Source organism: Atractosteus spatula, chromosome 12, assembly GCF_055471065.1.
Source record: "Atractosteus spatula isolate fAtrSpa1 chromosome 12, fAtrSpa1.hap1, whole genome shotgun sequence".
NCBI lineage: Eukaryota > Metazoa > Chordata > Actinopteri > Semionotiformes > Lepisosteidae > Atractosteus > Atractosteus spatula.
The window spans coordinates 13645810-13663020 of NC_142717.1; the positions used below are offsets into that span (position 1 = coordinate 13645810).

The 17211-nt window shown below is 37.5% G+C and overlaps 2 protein-coding genes across 4 annotated transcripts in view; one reads left to right on the forward strand and one right to left on the reverse strand.

The window, feature by feature from the left end:
* Positions 1-27: 27 nt before the first annotated feature.
* On the forward strand, positions 28-7951 carry nkiras1 (NFKB inhibitor interacting Ras-like 1). Of its 2 annotated transcripts, XM_088928692.1 has the most exons (4): positions 28-53; positions 339-446; positions 2817-3058; positions 4785-5943. In XM_088928692.1, exons 2-4 carry the CDS (start codon positions 353-355, stop codon positions 5025-5027), a joined length of 579 nt encoding a protein of 192 aa, XP_088784818.1. In that variant the 5' UTR covers positions 28-53; positions 339-352; the 3' UTR covers positions 5028-5943. The 2 variants fall into 2 exon arrangements, with proteins under 2 accessions (XP_088784818.1, XP_088784817.1); XM_088928691.1 differs by having other exon boundaries at positions 33-446; positions 4785-7951.
* A 1680-nt stretch (positions 7952-9631) lies between these two features.
* Positions 9632-17211, reverse strand: part of ube2e1 (ubiquitin-conjugating enzyme E2E 1) — a 29407-nt gene continuing 21827 nt past the window's right edge. For both annotated transcript variants that reach the window (XM_088928689.1, XM_088928690.1), the window contains exons 4-6: positions 13879-14011; positions 11969-12116; positions 9632-10106 (exon numbers count right to left, since the gene is read on the reverse strand). In XM_088928689.1, the coding sequence (XP_088784815.1) occupies positions 10009-10106; positions 11969-12116; positions 13879-14011 (379 nt within the window). In that variant the 3' untranslated portion in view covers positions 9632-10008. The remainder of the gene's footprint in view (positions 10107-11968; positions 12117-13878; positions 14012-17211) is intronic.

A 17211-nucleotide genomic window follows, 5' to 3' on the forward strand; every position in this document is an offset into this window, starting at 1 on the left:
GCAGCTCTCTACTGTCTAGAGCTTCCTGTCAAGTTGTCGCCTTTGCTGCAGAGGTGACCGGTTTATCATTGAATGTATTATTGTTGAACTACAAGAAATAACTGGATGTGATGTCGGTTCAGTTTGTTTCTTTGCTAAATTGTGCAGGAGCGTTGAATTTAGTCTGAAACACGGAGCTACACGCATGTCTATATACTGTAGTAGCTTATATTTTTAGAAAAATCCCTAATGACATAGACCGCTCCTGTGGCGCTGCATTCCGAACTGCTTCTCGTAGTTATTTTGATTGAGGCGGTTTAGTTTTCCCTCGTTTCATTTTATTTCCACGAACTCTCCAGGTTTTTAAAACCAAATGGGTAAAGGATGTAAAGTTGTGGTCTGCGGGTTGGCAGCTGTGGGGAAGACGGCCATTCTGGAGCAACTGCTGTATGGAAATCATATTGTGGGTAAGTTTTTTTTTTTTAGGTGTGATAAGTAGCTTGCTTGCTCAGTCAAACGAGTGCATGTAACAGGATAATTAAAACCCAAGACTGCGCACCTCAGTATTGACACAAGAGTTAGTCGTTTCCAATTTTCCAAGACAGCAGTATAGTTTATAGCAGAGGTTTTCAGCTCCGTATTCATGGTTTCGGATCCAGCCAAGTTCACAATCAAGAAGCTGATTTATTCAATTTTTTATTATAGATATGATTTTAACACTTTAATCAGCCCTTTAAACACCGAATTGGTATGAACGCTGCGCTAACGAAGGAGTTTGTTTCAGGTGTGCGAACTTAACTCTAACCAACTGGGGAGAGCAGAAGAAAAAACCGTGGGAGGCGTCTGATAGTGTCTGAACACAATACATAGGAAAGTATAGCAACAAGAAACCCCAGGTTTTACTTCTGATTGCTATTGTATGTATATATACTGCATATAGAAATCCTTGCTTCACAACGCAGTGTATGATACTCAGTGTATGAATCCTTTTATTGTCCCAGGTGGGAAACTCAACACACAGCACACTATACAATTAACACATCACAAACCCTTTAACAAATAAGAGACATACACACATGATGAGAAGGAAAAAAATACCATATACATTTACTACACTGCACATAAAACAGTGTTTATCCACTATTGATGAACTCTGAGTTATTCCAGCAAAATGGTGGTTTTGCTTTGAAGTGCCCCAGACCTGTTGTGCTTCTTGAATGTGTCCTTGTGGCTGTGGTTTGCCTAAGTAACTAGGGAAAAGGAAACCCCTATCTCCAACCTGGAAATTGTTTACATGGAACACCATGATCTCTAGAGCATCACGGGGACATCATCATACATTTGGAAAAATAAGTTTAGATTGAGAAGTAGCAAAAAACATAATGTCCTTTTGTTTACTGCAACAAATTGTTCTCCAGCATAGCACTCAGTGTGCTAAAGTATACACTACTGTAGCCTGTACTTTTTGTGCAGGCCTCAGTAAGGAATGTCCATTTATCTGAAACCAGGAATGCATGCAGACATCACCATGCCCTTCAGAAATAAAAGATAAGGTAGAGAAGAAAACAGAATAATTATAAAAAGATGATCTGCTGCCTCACAAACCAGAACCCATTTATTTGTTCAAAGGAATTATAAAACTGGCTTTAAAAGACACACCATCACTACCATATAATGGAGACCAGCAGCCACAAGGAGAAGGAGGAGCAGGAAAACAAGAGCTTCTGAGCCTTCCTCATCACAGAGACAACAGGACACAAAATGGCTACCAACTAATGGGATACACATGCAGACAAGCATAATTATAAATAATTATTTCCAAAACCTGAGATGGTGTGCTTTAAATGATCTGATTTACTGGAAATCTTAATTGAAGTTATAATTGTTTGAATTTGTGTAGCACTTTTCCTTCCAGAGCTCTTTCGTGTAGAATGGAGCCTCATCATCCACCCACCCACCTGGGTGATGACCTGTAACCATTCTGTACCAGCAGCCCCATTCTGCAGCAGGAATGAGACATTGCTTTACCTGTTGCATTGTGTTAGCCAGGGAGAAAATTATTCAGGACACCTGGATTATCGCCATTACTCCTTCAGACTGTGCCATAGAATCTTTAATGTTGAAGTTTAATGTTTTATCTGTAGGATGACATCACCTACTGTATAACACAGTGTCCCCAGTCATCGTAATGGGCACTACCCTGGAGATTCTAGTCCAAAAGGCTGCCACCTACAGGTCCACCAACACCACATGCAGTAGCAAGCTGGTTTTCCATAGAGGATTCCCATCCCTGAACTGACTACACCCAGCCTTGATCACCTTCTGATATTTGATAAATGAGATCAGGCTAGAAAGTAGTAACTTCGCTGTTAATGAGAATTGCTTGTGACGATGAATGAGTGAAGTTTAAAGAGAGCTCGTGGTCCAATATTGTTTAATAAACAATATTTACTACTCTTCATTTTATTACAGTGGTGGAAATTGGAAGTTGCTGATTCTGATGTTCATGAACATCACTGTGTAACAACTTAGCCTCCTAATATGAAACATTTTAATACTAAAACTACCCGAGGATAGTGACCAAAGAGAAGGCACAAAACTCTGTACTTTGGTGATTTATAAAATATGGAATTAGATGAAATGGATGTCTTTAAAAGGGCTGCATAACAGCATTGATATAAAGCATTGATAAACATTAACCAACAGCAAAAACCTTAAAACTCAGAGAACACTTTATAAATCTGATAACTACAGTATATCAAACTGGCTATATAATCATCATGACTGATAAGAAATATCTTTTGCCTGCTAGAAACTGTCTTTCTTTTCCTCCGAAGGGTCAGAATCCGGTGGAACCCTGGAGGATATCTATGTAGCATCTGTGGAAACAGACAGAGGAGTGAAGGAGCAGTTGCGTCTCTATGACACCAAGGGGCTTCAGGATGGCCTTGATCTTCCAAAACACTATTTCTCCTTTGCCGATGGATTTGTGCTGGTCTACAGTGTCGACAGCCTGGAGTCTTTTAAGAAAATCGACATATTAAAAAAAGAAATTGACAAGTCCAGGGATAAAAAGGAGGTACAGTAATGTATGTACTGTATATGCACCTCATATAAACACAGAAGCATATATTGTTATAAACATAAATCAGAGCCTCAACATAGATTAAAGGGGAACTGTGACTCTATTTTCATATTTCAGGGTTAGAAAGAATCAGCATTAAAAAGGGCATTCAAACTGCAATAAAAGTAAAATGTATGCACACAGTAACCTCCAATTTACATCACAAAATTGACAAAATTTCCAAATACGCACAGCACCATGTTCTGCGATCCAGAATGAGGCAACAAAATGTCCAGTGATGTGTTGCAGCCCTATTATATTGTAAATAAGCAGACTTGTGAATACATCTCTTCTAATCCAATAGAAAAATTGCTTTCAATTTTGAGATGGCTTTGCCGACAAATACTACTTGTTAACTCTACATGCAGATCACGTTGGAACATTTCTTTGGTGAAATGTCTGCTGCACAACCGGTATTGTAGCTCGTGCGTCGCATTACATTAGTCATTACAGTGACTAGTGAGCAGGAAGGGCCGCATCACATCACATTTCATGGGAACGATGTGACAACTTGCAGTACTTTCACAAAGTTCACCATTTCATGCTTAATTCAAAATTTAGAAATGTCAATGAATGTATTTCGTTACCAAGACTTAATAACCGGTCTGAGAAATTAGGACTGCAGTTCCCCTTAAAATGATACTTTGAATAACACTGTTAATGTGTGCCAGTAAATGAATACAGTAGAGTTGCAATTATCCGACCTTCGGTTCCGTTTTATCTGACAGCCTATCACACAGCCAATCACCATAGTGCACAGTATATACTGTACACTATGCGTGTGCATCATAATATTTTGAGCAATCCAATGCTGCTCTGTCTCTCTGTGTGTCACGTATTGCCGTTGACATAGCTTCGTTTGCTGATTTCGCTCTCGTGATTATTATTTTTCCTATTGTATTTTCGAAGCGTCACTAGCTTACGTTGAAGAATAAGAGGAGGCAACTGCTACTGATGTCATGTTAATGTAACGCATACGGCCGACATTAGAGGTTGTGCGAGCCGACTTACCAGCGCGGTGACGTCACTGCCCTTCCCTGTGAATAGCGGGGACCGTAGCCGCCGGGCTGGGGGGAGATCTCCCTTTAGTTCAGCTGGCTGGGTCCCTGTTGAGTGATGCTGGAGGCCCGGGTTTGAGTCCCCAGAGGTGGGGGGCTGACCTGAGGTGGCAGTGGCGAGGGCACATACCCACGTGAACCCAAGAGCGCTACATTACTAAGACACTGGCGAGACCTTGCCACAAGGAAGAAAAGCACATCTGGGAAACAGATTCCAATCACTCATTTTTTTTTAAATAATAACTAAAAATAGTTCTTTACTCTGTTATTTTAGTATTACAGTAGATTAATAAACCAGATTTCATACTTATACTGCGCTTTCATTAATCTATGATTTGTCTACTCAGTTCCTGCATTATCCGACATTTTCAATAATCCAACATACTATCGGTCCCCTTTAGGTCGGATAATCGCGACTGTACAGCATCTTCAAGTTCTAATAGTCCCTTCTCTAAGCACACAGTTTTATCCCAGCTTGGTTTGATGTTTAGTGAAAAAAAATACTTTAAATAGTTAAGTGAAAAGACGGAAGCGTTTCATAAAATGAATTAAATATGAGTGGGTTTCATTTTTGTTTCAGTAACCTGGGATGGATTGTTTGAGTGGTCCTTCTGTATGTACAGGTCACAGTGATTGTCCTGGGAAACAAGATGGACCTGCAGGACCACAGGCAGGTGGACCCAGAGGCGGCTCAGCAGTGGGCCCGGGGGGAGAGGGTGAAGCTGTGGGAGGTGAGCGTCAGGGAGCGAGCCGCTCTGATCGAGCCCTTCACCGTGCTCACCAGTCGGCTCACTCAGCCCCAGAGCAAGTCCGCCTTCCCCTTGCCTGGCAGGAAGAGTAAGGGCACCCCTGTCTCTGACATATGAAGACGACAGAGTGATCAGGTTCAAGCACCTAGTGACACACAAGGTGTGCAAGCCATGGAGAATTGGGCTTTGTGTAAATAAGATTGATCAGTCCCAGATGGGTTTGTGGGAGTGAATGTGGGAACTTCTTATCGTTAGTAGCAAGCAACTGCTTTTTGAGAGTAAGGAGGGCTACTTTTCAAAGCCCAGAGTTTTCAGAGTAGTTTACAAAAAGGTCTGATGTAATAGAGTGCTGAAAAAAGTTTGTAAACCCCCTAGGTCGGTCTGTAATCTTGTATTTTTTAGAACAAAATTAGATCTTCACGAGTGTCTGAATAAGATGAAGATAACCCTATTAAACGTATAACACAAAGATGCAATATAGATGTGGATTGTTTAATTGAAATGATCTAATAGTAAATATTCTCGTGTGAATAAATACAAGAACCCTTAGATTCACTGACTGTTGGCTAATTTGTGAGCAGCAGTGATTTCAACAAGAGATTTCATCAAACTCTTTATCTCACATTGGCTTTAATGAATATAAGCTCACTCTTCTTAACAAAACTAATTCAGGTCAGTGATATTTGATGGCTTCTTTTCATGAACAGTTCCAAGGGTTTTGTTTCAGACTTTGACTTGAGAAATTTCTTCTTTTTCAGTCATTCTGTTGTTTATTTGCATGTATGTTTAGGATCATCGTCTTACTTCCTGAACTACCTTTAGCTGACAAATGGATGGCCTGACATTCTCCTCCAGAACCAGCAGATATAGGGGGTTCCCGTTATAACTCTCCCCACTATATATTGTTTCGCAGTTATCTTGATGTAGGAATTTACATCACTTACACACTTACATCATTTTTTAAAATACCAAAAGCCAGCAACATACAATAGTCCGTTCATGGATTATTTTGGTCTGGAAATGGAAAAAAAAACGTGTAAAGAACAAAATCTAACTTTGCCAATTCTTCTTGTAGACAATGCTGTTGCCCATGACTTTAATGTTGGGGCATAAAGGTTCATAATTTAAGTTGAGTTCATACCCTGCACTGCATTGTTGATCCAAGCAATGATTGATCAAAGTTTTGATCTCTTACTTTAAATGCATGCACAGTGTCTGGAACGAAGTATCCTGAAGAAGTGAATCACTTTTGGTTTTGACAAGACTTCAATATGAAAGGAGTTGGTGATGCTGTCTTATTTCTGATTATTGTGTTTCGGATTTATTGGGTTATAGGTACATTGAATGAATGTACACGTGTGTGAACCGCATTATTTGAATGTGTGTCAAACCAATGACATTATTCCTTATGGATATTAATTCCCTTTCTAAGTCTTTTTGCTCTAAGTTGCATTATTTAGGAACGTAACCTGGACTGAGAATAGGACCCTTTGATCTGAGATCCCGAACTCTTAATATTTACATTGTTCTAGTGGGGAAAAACTCCTTTATACAGAATTTTGCAATACGCTGTGACTTTTTGGTCCCTAAACCCGATGTATGTTGGTGACCACCTAAACTACAGTGCATTCACGGTTCTGTGTCTGATGCCTCTGGGTCCCGAGGCAGCAAAGCAGCCCACCTTGATACTCCCACCACCATGCTTAACAGTCCTGTTGGAACTGAATGGCTCATGGATCATCCATGAATGTGAGACAGCAATGTTTTTTGCTTTTTAGAGAGCAATGGTTTATTCATAGCTGTCTAGGCATCCATCTTCTGCTATATCCAATACAGGGTAGCAGGGAATCTGGAACATAACTGTCCATCTGTAAAAAAAACATACATCCTGTTGTTTTTTTGATGTTACTCTGGTTTAATTGACATCCTAGATGATTTTCTGGGCTGCTTTTGGAGAGGTCCTGGTAAGGAGATCAGTCCTGCCAATGGATGTATGAATGGAGGCTCAGATGTTTAGAAATGGTTTTTGTAACCCTGTCCAGATTGATGAGCATCAACTACTCTTTTCCCGATTTGTCTTTTTAAAACTTTTGGTCATGGCATGACATTTCCGCTAACCTATATAATAAAGACCAAACGTAAAAGCTTCTGATCATTATATAGGACAGGGCTGCACATACTAGTTATTGTTTATTTGCTGATCTATTTAATCTCCTGATTCTAGTTACCTCCTTAATTGAGCTAAGTAAACTAGGGTTCAAACATTATTTCACATTCACTGATTCATATTGTCTTCTTTGTACACCATTGCATCTCAAAGAATATTGAATTAGTAATAGAAACCCTTATGGTTACGAAAAGACACGTTTTGATTAAACAAGGGTATTGTGGTAAGAAACTGGAATTCCCACAATTATATTTAGAGTTCACTGTCTCAGCAGTATAAATGTCTACTTCAAGCTTCTATTTTTTTTAGCCACAATTACTCTGAGTTCAGCAGTAAATCATGTCAAGAAAGGTCAAGTGTGATCTGTATTAGGTTTAGCAATTATATAAGACTTTATCATTTATATTATGCTAATTATTTTTAGATAATTTGATACGTCTATTGATGTAAAAGTAATTAAAACTGAAATGCATATGACCTTGAAGACATATAAGGTCAGACATCTTTTATTAATCAAAACTTCTGCTAGTTCTTTTACAGAATCTAATGGTCTTAAGTTTAATATTTTATTGTTGAGGGATGTGATTTAATTTCATGCATAATTATATAATAATTTCGTCCTCAATCATGATATAAAAAAATATCTAGAATTACTCTGTCATAGTGTTGCACTACGAAAATGGAAATTATCATCTTACAATGATAATTGCACTGGTTGTAATATTTGCATTTTAAAATGTTTATGTGTTCCATGATTTAAGTTTCCAATAGTTTCCTGGAAAACATGAGTCAGTATCAAAACTGGGATTGTAACACTATTCTTCATAAAAGAGACTGGATTTAGAAAACCAAAATAATAAATAAAAATGTGTCATAGACAGCTTGTAGGAGATAATTACATGGTAATGTGGGAACAGGTTCTTACAATACATCTTTAACATTCTGATGCAACATTGTTGGGAAACTGCTCAGGGTAGGCCCTGTTATAACCATACATACTAAATGCCAATTAAATTTTTGTGTATTGGGCAAGTATGCAGTTAAACTAGTTGCGTCTATTTCCAAGTTCTATGAAGATCAGCAGGTGACCAAACTGAACAGCATGGTTTTCTACTCTGGAAATGTGATTGATAAACCCAAGACTTTATTTTACAGATGAATATAAGACCTATATTCATCTTGCATTCAACGGTTCTGTCTTAGGAGTTAAGATAAGATCACTTTATTAGCCATATACAATTTCTTGCATTAGGGATGTCTTCTCGCATACCCCAGCTTGCTCTCCATGAGACATACAGGCACACAGACAGGGAGAGAGAAGCTTGGGGTCAGAGCGCAGGGTCAGCCATTTATATGGTGCCCCTGGAGATGTTGCTCAGGGGCCCAACAGAGTAGGATTCCTCTGCCGGATTTGAACTGGCAACCTTCCTGCCACAGGCGCAACTCCTTAGCCACAGTGCCACCACTCTGCCCACAAGATGCACCTTATGCTAGTTCATTCTGTGCTTAGACCTGGCCAAACCTAAAGGCATCTTAGAACTTGAGTATTAAATTACTTAAGGTAATTACTAAGACTGGAGTACTTGAAGGCCATTCTTACCATCTAATTTTGACTTAATGTTCCATCCGTACCATCAAGTTAAGAAGACACTTATTTTACAGAAATGCTAAAAGTATATATGGTTTTACAGTTGCAATATTTCATTATGTGCATTGCATGTTTGAATAAGGAATATTTTGTTTGGCTGGTTTGGACAGACAATACAGTATGCATCTCAATATTAATGTTTTTGAGTATTTTTGGTGCAAATCTGAAACAAAAGAAATCAAGGTATCATAACTATAAAAAATCCATTTTAATTTTCAGTTCTCAAATTTTAAAATGTGAGTGCTGAAATGAGTCTATTTGGATGTATAAAATCAAACAGCACTATTTACAATTGGAAATAAGACTAAAATGCAGGTCTATTTTCTTAATCACATAAAATGTGAGACTTCAGAGAAACCATCTTCTTCTGTATTTAATCAGTAATAGTTGCATACTTTAATTCTTCACATTTTTTTAGATGAATGTACAAATTGTGAAAAAATAAAGCTAATCAAAAATAAGAGTAACAGAAATAACTACATTTAGGCATTTCACTGACATGATTGCACGGGTTTTATTTTTTGGCACAAATAGCCCTAAATATTAAATTTATAAACATTTTAAATCTCGGGTACATCTAGAAATCTTTCTCAGATGAATATACATGACTAAAGTGACTCAGCTGCAGTTTCTTAAGAAAAGCTATTCTACTGTGCCACTTCTCACAAAGAAGCAGCTTTTGAAACCTCCAATCAGGCTTCCTACCTAACTTCTAACATGCTGGATTAAAATCCAATCATGAACAAACCCTTTGCACATATTTGGGAAAACAGCTGGAGTATGTAATCAACAGGCTAAAAAAATGGAAAAATCACAAACTGATATTTTACAATTAGATTGTAGGACTGTATATGAACATGTAAAAGTGGAGATCAACATAATTGTAAATGATTTGAAACTAATAAATTCATCATCAAGAGACTTTATTGAATGTTCACATTGAAAACTGAAATTCTGCTGAGGGGAAAAAAACATGCTATTGTACCTCTTACAAGCAGTCAAAATGTAAAATTATGTTATCGCACAAATTAACAGCTAATATTGAAAACAAAACTAACCACTTAAAGATGCTTATTGCCATTTAATATTTCTAACTGTACCAAGATAACTTACAACAGCCAAAAAAAAAAAATAAAAAAAATAAAAAGGAAATAAAAGACTGAATAAAATCTGCATTAGAAATACCCATCCCAACCCCCGAAACACCCCTCCCCACTTCCCCCAGATCTATTCTTAAGCAGCTCTTTCCATCACAGACATGGACAGGGACAAACAGCTCTGAATTATGTGGCGTATCTCTTGGTCCACTGTCTGGCTATTCTGTCATGCTCTGCTCTGTTGGTCATATACTGAGTTGCAATGCTCCCAACAAGAGGATCAGCTGTAATAAAAAAAAACAGAAGAGTTAGTTAATGTTAAAAAACTAGAACAGATGACAAATGTTTAATAAAAATACTTATATAAAGTGCTTTGTTTACACAAACGGAGTACCCACTGGGGTTACCTGGAAGTATAAGGCCATGTTTTCTTTGAAGGGTCAAGTTCACATTAATCTCTACAGTTCTGTTCTTTTGCAGCGGTTTGCCAGGCTTTTTATCAGCTTGAGTCAATACACACAGCTTATCAGATTTTCTAAAAGAATGTGATAATCAATTGTTTTTGCATTCACCTGACAACAACAACAGCTATTTGCAGCTAAGTTGCCATTGTATCTCTCTCTCCACACTTCCTTCATTGGTTTAAATCCAAGATTTTTGTCAGAACGGTTTTGTAAAGACAAAAATACAAATATATTTCCTAGAAATATTTACATGGCTGAGCTGATCATTTAAAATGAACACAATTTTAAATCATGTTTTAAATTTATTTTTGCTGTGTCTGGTTTGAAATTGTACATTCTGAAAATAAATACAACCTAAAAAAATCTTGATAATACTTAAAACTGGACTAGGAAAATGGAAGTACAATTAAGCACTAAATGTATTCATGTTGACAATTTTTTTAAGTAAATATACAGTATTCATTACATACATCAACCTGTCTTGGAACAAAAGGTTTTATTTCACAGTCAGGCTTCTCCATTTTCAGTTTCCTATCACTAATGCAAAACGAAGTACCTACTACAGAGAGAAACAATCTCCTTTCATCCAGATTCAACACTGAAAGACTTTGGCGGGAATCCAAGCAAGGAAATCATAAGAATGGAGAACCTAGTCTGTCAGTCAACTCCATCTGATTAAAGTTACGACATATAGGCTAAGAAGTAGTAACACTGCTCTGTGCATGCTTATACATGTCCTGCTGTCTCCATTATTGAATCAAATTACATTCTGTATTAACTAATAAAGCATTTATTTTACATCCTGGATATGAAATCTTGATATGCATGAAACTGATATAAGTGATAAAGAATTTTCAAGCTTAGTGTAATGGCTGATGTCTGTATGATTTTTTAAGTCTCTGTGTGCGGGAAAACATAGCAAAACTAACCTATAAGGCTCTGCATGGCTTGGCACCTGAGTACCTGTCAGAACTATTATCGCCTTACTCCCCATCTTGCAACCTTCGCTCTTCTAATTCTGGTCTCCTTACTGTCCCCCAAGCCCGTCGACATTGTATGGGTGACGGGGCCTTCTCCTGTTATGCCCCCAAGCTCTGGAACTCTCTGCCCAAGGATATCAGAGAGTCACCTTCTCTAAACTCCTTCAAATCCAGACTCAAAACCTTCTTCTTTAGAAAAGCCTTTACTTATCTGGTTTCATTCTTCACCCCTCTGCTTTTCCTAGTACCACCATCCACGGTCTCCTCTCTATATTGTAATTGTGTTTTATCTTGTGTATTTTTATTTATTGTTGATCTCATTTCGTAAAGCGCTTTGAGAAGCCACCTTTAAAGGTGCTATATATAATAAAGTTTATTATTAATTATAAAACTATTCTGAAAAATAGAACCCAGCGCTCAGGCCTTGGGTTCAATTCCAGAGTTGGGGTGCTATCTGCTGGAGTTTTTATGTTCTCCCCATTTCCTCTGGGTGCTCCAGTTTCCTCTGACAGTCCAAAAATCAATCTGCCGCTGGTGTGAAAGAGTGTGTTTCTGCATCTGTACCCTGCGATGGACCTGCGTCTTGTCCAGGGTGTACCCTGTCTTGCACATGTTTCTTGCAGAGATAGGCTTCAGCTATCATTAACAATAACACAAAAAACAAGCTGTATAGGTGATATATATATCAGATTTTATCCTTACCAGGATTACAGTCTGTAAGGAGAGAGCAGATGGACAGCAGAACCTTGGAGATGGTGAGTGCTGGGCTCCAGTTATCCTTTAGAATATCCAGGCAGATCACCCCCTGGCTGTTTATGTTACAGTGGTAGATTCTTGTCCGGAAGGTCACCTAAAAGAAAACATTTTATTGGGCCCATGAGGAAATTCAACTTTTTTTCCCCCCAAACCTGCTAATTTAAAAGATTTCACAAACGCATGCAGCAACACTTTCTGTAGTGTTCCAATTCAATATTGAATTCAATAACACTGCGACTGGACATGGTATGATTTGGGTTAATCAAAAGCAAACACTAAGCTTTTCAAATACAAAGCCATGTTTAAAATGTAATAGGAATACAACAGAGCCCTCTTGTGGTTATACCACAGTACTAAGCCACCATACAAAGAGGCACAGCATTTGGTGGACCATGAAAACAGCATACAAATTTGTTTGCATGTCATAAAAATTACAAATATTAAAATGTTTGTTTTTTTAAATGCCACCCACCACCAACAATTGTGAATAATCAGGTCTTAATGAAAGGAGCTGATGTCAACAGAGCTTTGAAACAGTGTGAAAAAGAATAGAAAAGTCCACAGCAACCAGCAGCTGAGCTCGGTCTTCACAGGGAGCACAGATACTGCCTTTGCCATTTTTTGCTGCAATGGTAGGTTTTTACTGTTACAGTGTCCTCAACCTACAGCAGCACTTGGTAAAGTCATTTGCCTAATACCACTCACAGTTGACTAATGAGATTGACTGAATCCCAGTCTGTGGGCAACTTTTCTGGTTAAATTCCAAAAAGTAGAATTTTCTGGGATGGACAATCAATAACACCTTCCTCTCACTGATTGTTGGGCAAGTTACTGATGATAAAGGATCTTAAATTCTTTTCCTGTTAACAAACAGAAATTTGAATTCCACGTAAGTTTTTGTTCTCATGTTGTGAAAAAATTAAACATTTGTATTAATGATTTACTTCTATTTTTTAATATGCTCTAGTAGAGCTGGGCGATAATTCGATAACGATAATTATCGCGATATAATTTTCCTCGATATAATTTTAACAAAAGTTAGATAAATGTTCGATATATCATGTTTATGCTTTGCGCAGCTAACAGATTTGTTTAATGTTTCTGCTGTTTGGCAAGTGTTTTTTGTGTTCTTAAAATAAAGAGTTGTTTAATTTACCAATTAACTGTCTGGTTTCTTCAACTTTCACTCAGGAGAAAAAATGTACCTTTAAACTTGAAAGAAATAATGATTTGACATTTATCGTGATAATTATCGATATCGACTGATATGAACATTTTTATCGTGATAATGTTTTTGGCCATATCGCCCAGCCCTATGTTCTAGTGGAAGTTCATTAAATATTTCCTATTTTTGCTAGTTTTACGAGACCCAAACAATTACCACCATGTGACACTAGAAATGCTCAAACTTGAGGCAAATCATAGAATTTTAAATTTTACCAATCACATCATCTTCCATGGCTTACCCATTTTGTTTTTAATTAATGTTGCTGGAATACTGCGATATGAAGGGCATTGTATAAAAAATGCAGAATTTCGAATTTGCAAATAACCAGAGTTGTCTCGTGACTGAAGACTTATAAATCTGTTTTACTTGAGACTTGGCTGTCGGGACTTAAGACTCGACAAAAGTGGCTAGAAAACCACAGTGTTTTGGCAACATGGAATAAACACCCAGCCATGTTGATGCAGATGGATTTACTTCAAACAATTAGGTACTGACTCCCCAACTGGCAATCTTTGTAACCTTTATTACTTTAACTACAGAATCAAAACTAATCATTTACAGTCCTTGCTATACACAGCAACACATCACAAAGTTATTTGCGCAAAGTCTGTAAAACTAGAGTTTTTACCTTGGGAGGTTTGAAAGGGTAGTCCGGTGTAAATGCGATGTCTAGGAAAAATACTCCTCCTTCGTAGACTGAGCCAGGTGGACCCAGGATTGTCGACCTCCATTCGTAGATGTTATCTCCTTTAGGCCCAGCACTGGAAGGAACCAAAAATACAATTCACTTTAATGACACATGAAACCCACTTGCTTCATCTTACTTAGAACAATAACTGGATGTTTCTAGAACTGACTTTTCAATCATTTACAATCAAAATGTAGCTTAGCTTTTCAATACGTTTAACTAACATTCATCGTCTCATGCAGGCAGTCAAACTAAGGATTCAGTTCTCCACTTTCTTTTTCATGCAAGTCACTGTCAGATAATTAGTCAATAACATTGATTTTTTATTTCAAGTTAACACCACTGCATATCCCGATTTGTAAAATATTAAAGGATCTAGAATATAAAACAGATCTATTTAAAGTGGGGAAAAAATAGAAAGTAAATGATCTGCTAAGGGTTAAAGAATTCAAGATGTTAAAACACCAGTTTGTGAACATGTATCTGGACCATTATACAGTAATACAGTAAATCTCAATTTGAATCCATAGATTAAATCAGAAAATATCCCCGTCTCATTCTTCCTGTGCACAAATATTTTAATTGTAACCAACACCATTACTGTTAATTACTGCTATGGTAATTAACAAGTAAAGGAATAAGTCATGTCATGTTCTGTGTGCATGGAAATGTTCAGCTTTGTATTAAAGCCAGACAAGCAGAATGTATTAAGCCAGTTCTTAAAGAAACCATTCATTCAAGAATAATTAGTCTCAAAATCTTAAAAAGGAATCGGTGTAAAAAAAAGATAAGGCATCTTGGTTCAACATTGTCAAATAAAGCCTGACACCCCCCCCCCCCCCCAATATAACAAAAGATATAACAATATAACCCCCCCGAAACTAAAAAAGTCCCATGTTTCAAAAAGCATCCATACCACTGCAAGTTAAATTGTACTACTAAGTACTATAATATTAAAGTGATTTAGTGGCTTTCCGCAAAACCATGAGATTTTTTTTCTTTGAACATAATCACTAGGATTTCTTACACTACCTGCACATTCACACATTTCCTAAGAATTGCTGTCAAGGTTGGAAAAACCCCTTGATTAACTACTGAAGTTGCAATATGTCAGATTTAATGAAAATCGGCTTGGGTCTACCCGGAGCATAGTGAGAGAGATCCCTTGAGGGACCACCAGTCATGGGGGACTTTTTGAAATTGCCACTGAAGCAACAAATTCAATGATTGCTCATTTTGAGCCTATAGTAACCTAACTTGCAAAGTAACTGCCCTAAACATATAGTCTGGGGTTTAAAATACTCAGGATGTTTGACTGTCCAATAGCCACAAACAAGTACATTTTTACACTTGTTATTTTGACTGTGAAACACATTCAGCAACATTTACTTTTTTATGCTGGTTTATTTTTTTTAAATAAATGTAATATTGATTACTAAACCATTGTAATTGTTCATGTTTTCAGTGATTTCCAACAGTTAAAAAATATATCCTTGCCCTTTCTCTCCAGAGTTTGCATAAAACAGTTACAAAAATACTCAAAGGACCACACTGAGTCATTGGTGCTTTAATATTATCCGTAAGGTGGGTACAAGGAGACTAACCAGTACTCCTAGCAAAATAATTGTATTCTCCTGATTTCAGCAGAACACAAGAATCACATTCAAGTGTTAAATCAATGGCCTTTTTAAAATTCAGTCATGAAAACCATCATGCTCAAACCACCTCCAACATAGAGATGGAAGGGATGGAGACCAGAAATGTTAACTTATGAAACAAAAGAAAGGGCAAAAAGTGGCAGCCAAAATACAGACTTGGAAATGCAACTGGACAAAAACAAGAGGATGATTCAAAACAGCACAAAAGACCAGACTCGCTGCACAGCTGCCAAGACTTGGATGGGATTCTCTACAGCACAGAGCTTAAAAAAAGCACGTGTGGAAAAACAGAAGTCAGACAAAACATCAAATTCGGGTTTTCTGGGTAAAGGTGGAGTTCGATCTTGGCTCTGCCTTTCAATATATTTCAATGCCCTTTAACAAAACAGACATAAGTACTTGGTTCAACTAATATCCCACTGAACCAGGAGCTGTCCGTTGCATTGCACCAGCAAAAGCATTTTGTTGCTGCATATGGTAAATCACCTAATTTAATAAAAGTGAGTAAAACTAACAGTCGCATATAAAGCCCACGTAAGAGCACCCTGGGCCTTCGTCAACTCTGATCAATAAAGTGCGACTCTTCTGCACTGCACACACCCAGAGGACAAGGAACCACTCAGAGTGAAACCTGTTTCACACCATGGTTTTCATGTTTACAGTTCATGGCTTAATCAGATTATTCAGTATATCAACCAAACGTGTTGTGATAAATTGTATAAGTTTTCAGCCAAAGCAAATCCTAGAACATTATCGAAACGATCCCTCATCCTATACCACCTCTGCAATGTTCCAAGTTGGTTAACAAGCTGAATTTAAAAAAAATATACTGTGCAGATACATGGTTCACCACAAAGGCCACATACTGTAGCTGTTTTTCTGTTCCCAGAGACAGCCTTACTTTAAAAAGTTTTAAAGGCATAGACCAGCCTAGATAAACCACATAAAAAGACTTCAGAAAGCCAAACAATTCCTTTATTTAAAAAAGGGTTAGCTGGGGGTATTTAAAAAAAGATTCCACATGGTAACAAAGCATACGCCAATTTTCCTCCACGTTTTTACACATTTTTTATAGAATGTCACTTTGAGAAATGTACATGATTAGTACACAGTAGGCAAGGGCAGGTATGGGTTTTTTGTTTTCTCATGGCGACAGAATGTGTACAAATAACTCAGGAAAGTACACTTGGCAATAAAGTTTCCTAAAAAAATCAATTCATATGTAATTTATGTAATTACCTTCCGGTTAAGCACTACTCAGGTTTCAGTCTGGGTAAACATGGAAAACAGACTATCTGAAGATTACAGCACACACATTTTGGAACACCCTTTAAAAGAACTTACATCTTTTAATCTTCAAGATTGAACAATATTACTGTCAGATAAAACAAGCTGTGCAAAACCTTTGGTTGGAATGGCATGGGCATTTCTGCTTTGTACCAAAAACACACGAGTAATTAGGTCACTGTTATTCACTGCTGGTCCTCAAGAGCCAGTGTTTCTCCCAGTTAACATTCCACCCTAGATTCTTAAACGGGATTTTACATCAATGTGTTACTCGGCCTTTATCATCGCTGCTTCCAAGTTTCAAGTTTTATTCACTGGCCAATAAAAC

What these genes read in the sequence shown, in the direction of transcription:
- nkiras1 (XM_088928692.1), top strand. Translation starts at nt 353, where the DNA reads ATGGGTAAAGGATGTAAAGTTGTGGTCTGCGGGTTGGCAGCTGTGGGG. An exon ending in GTATGGAAATCATATTGTGG is followed by an intron (nt 447 to 2,816) that starts GTAAGTTTTTTT and finishes TTTCCTCCGAAG; the next exon opens with GGTCAGAATCCGGTGGAACC. An exon ending in AGTCCAGGGATAAAAAGGAG is followed by an intron (nt 3,059 to 4,784) that starts GTACAGTAATGT and finishes CTGTATGTACAG; the next exon opens with GTCACAGTGATTGTCCTGGG.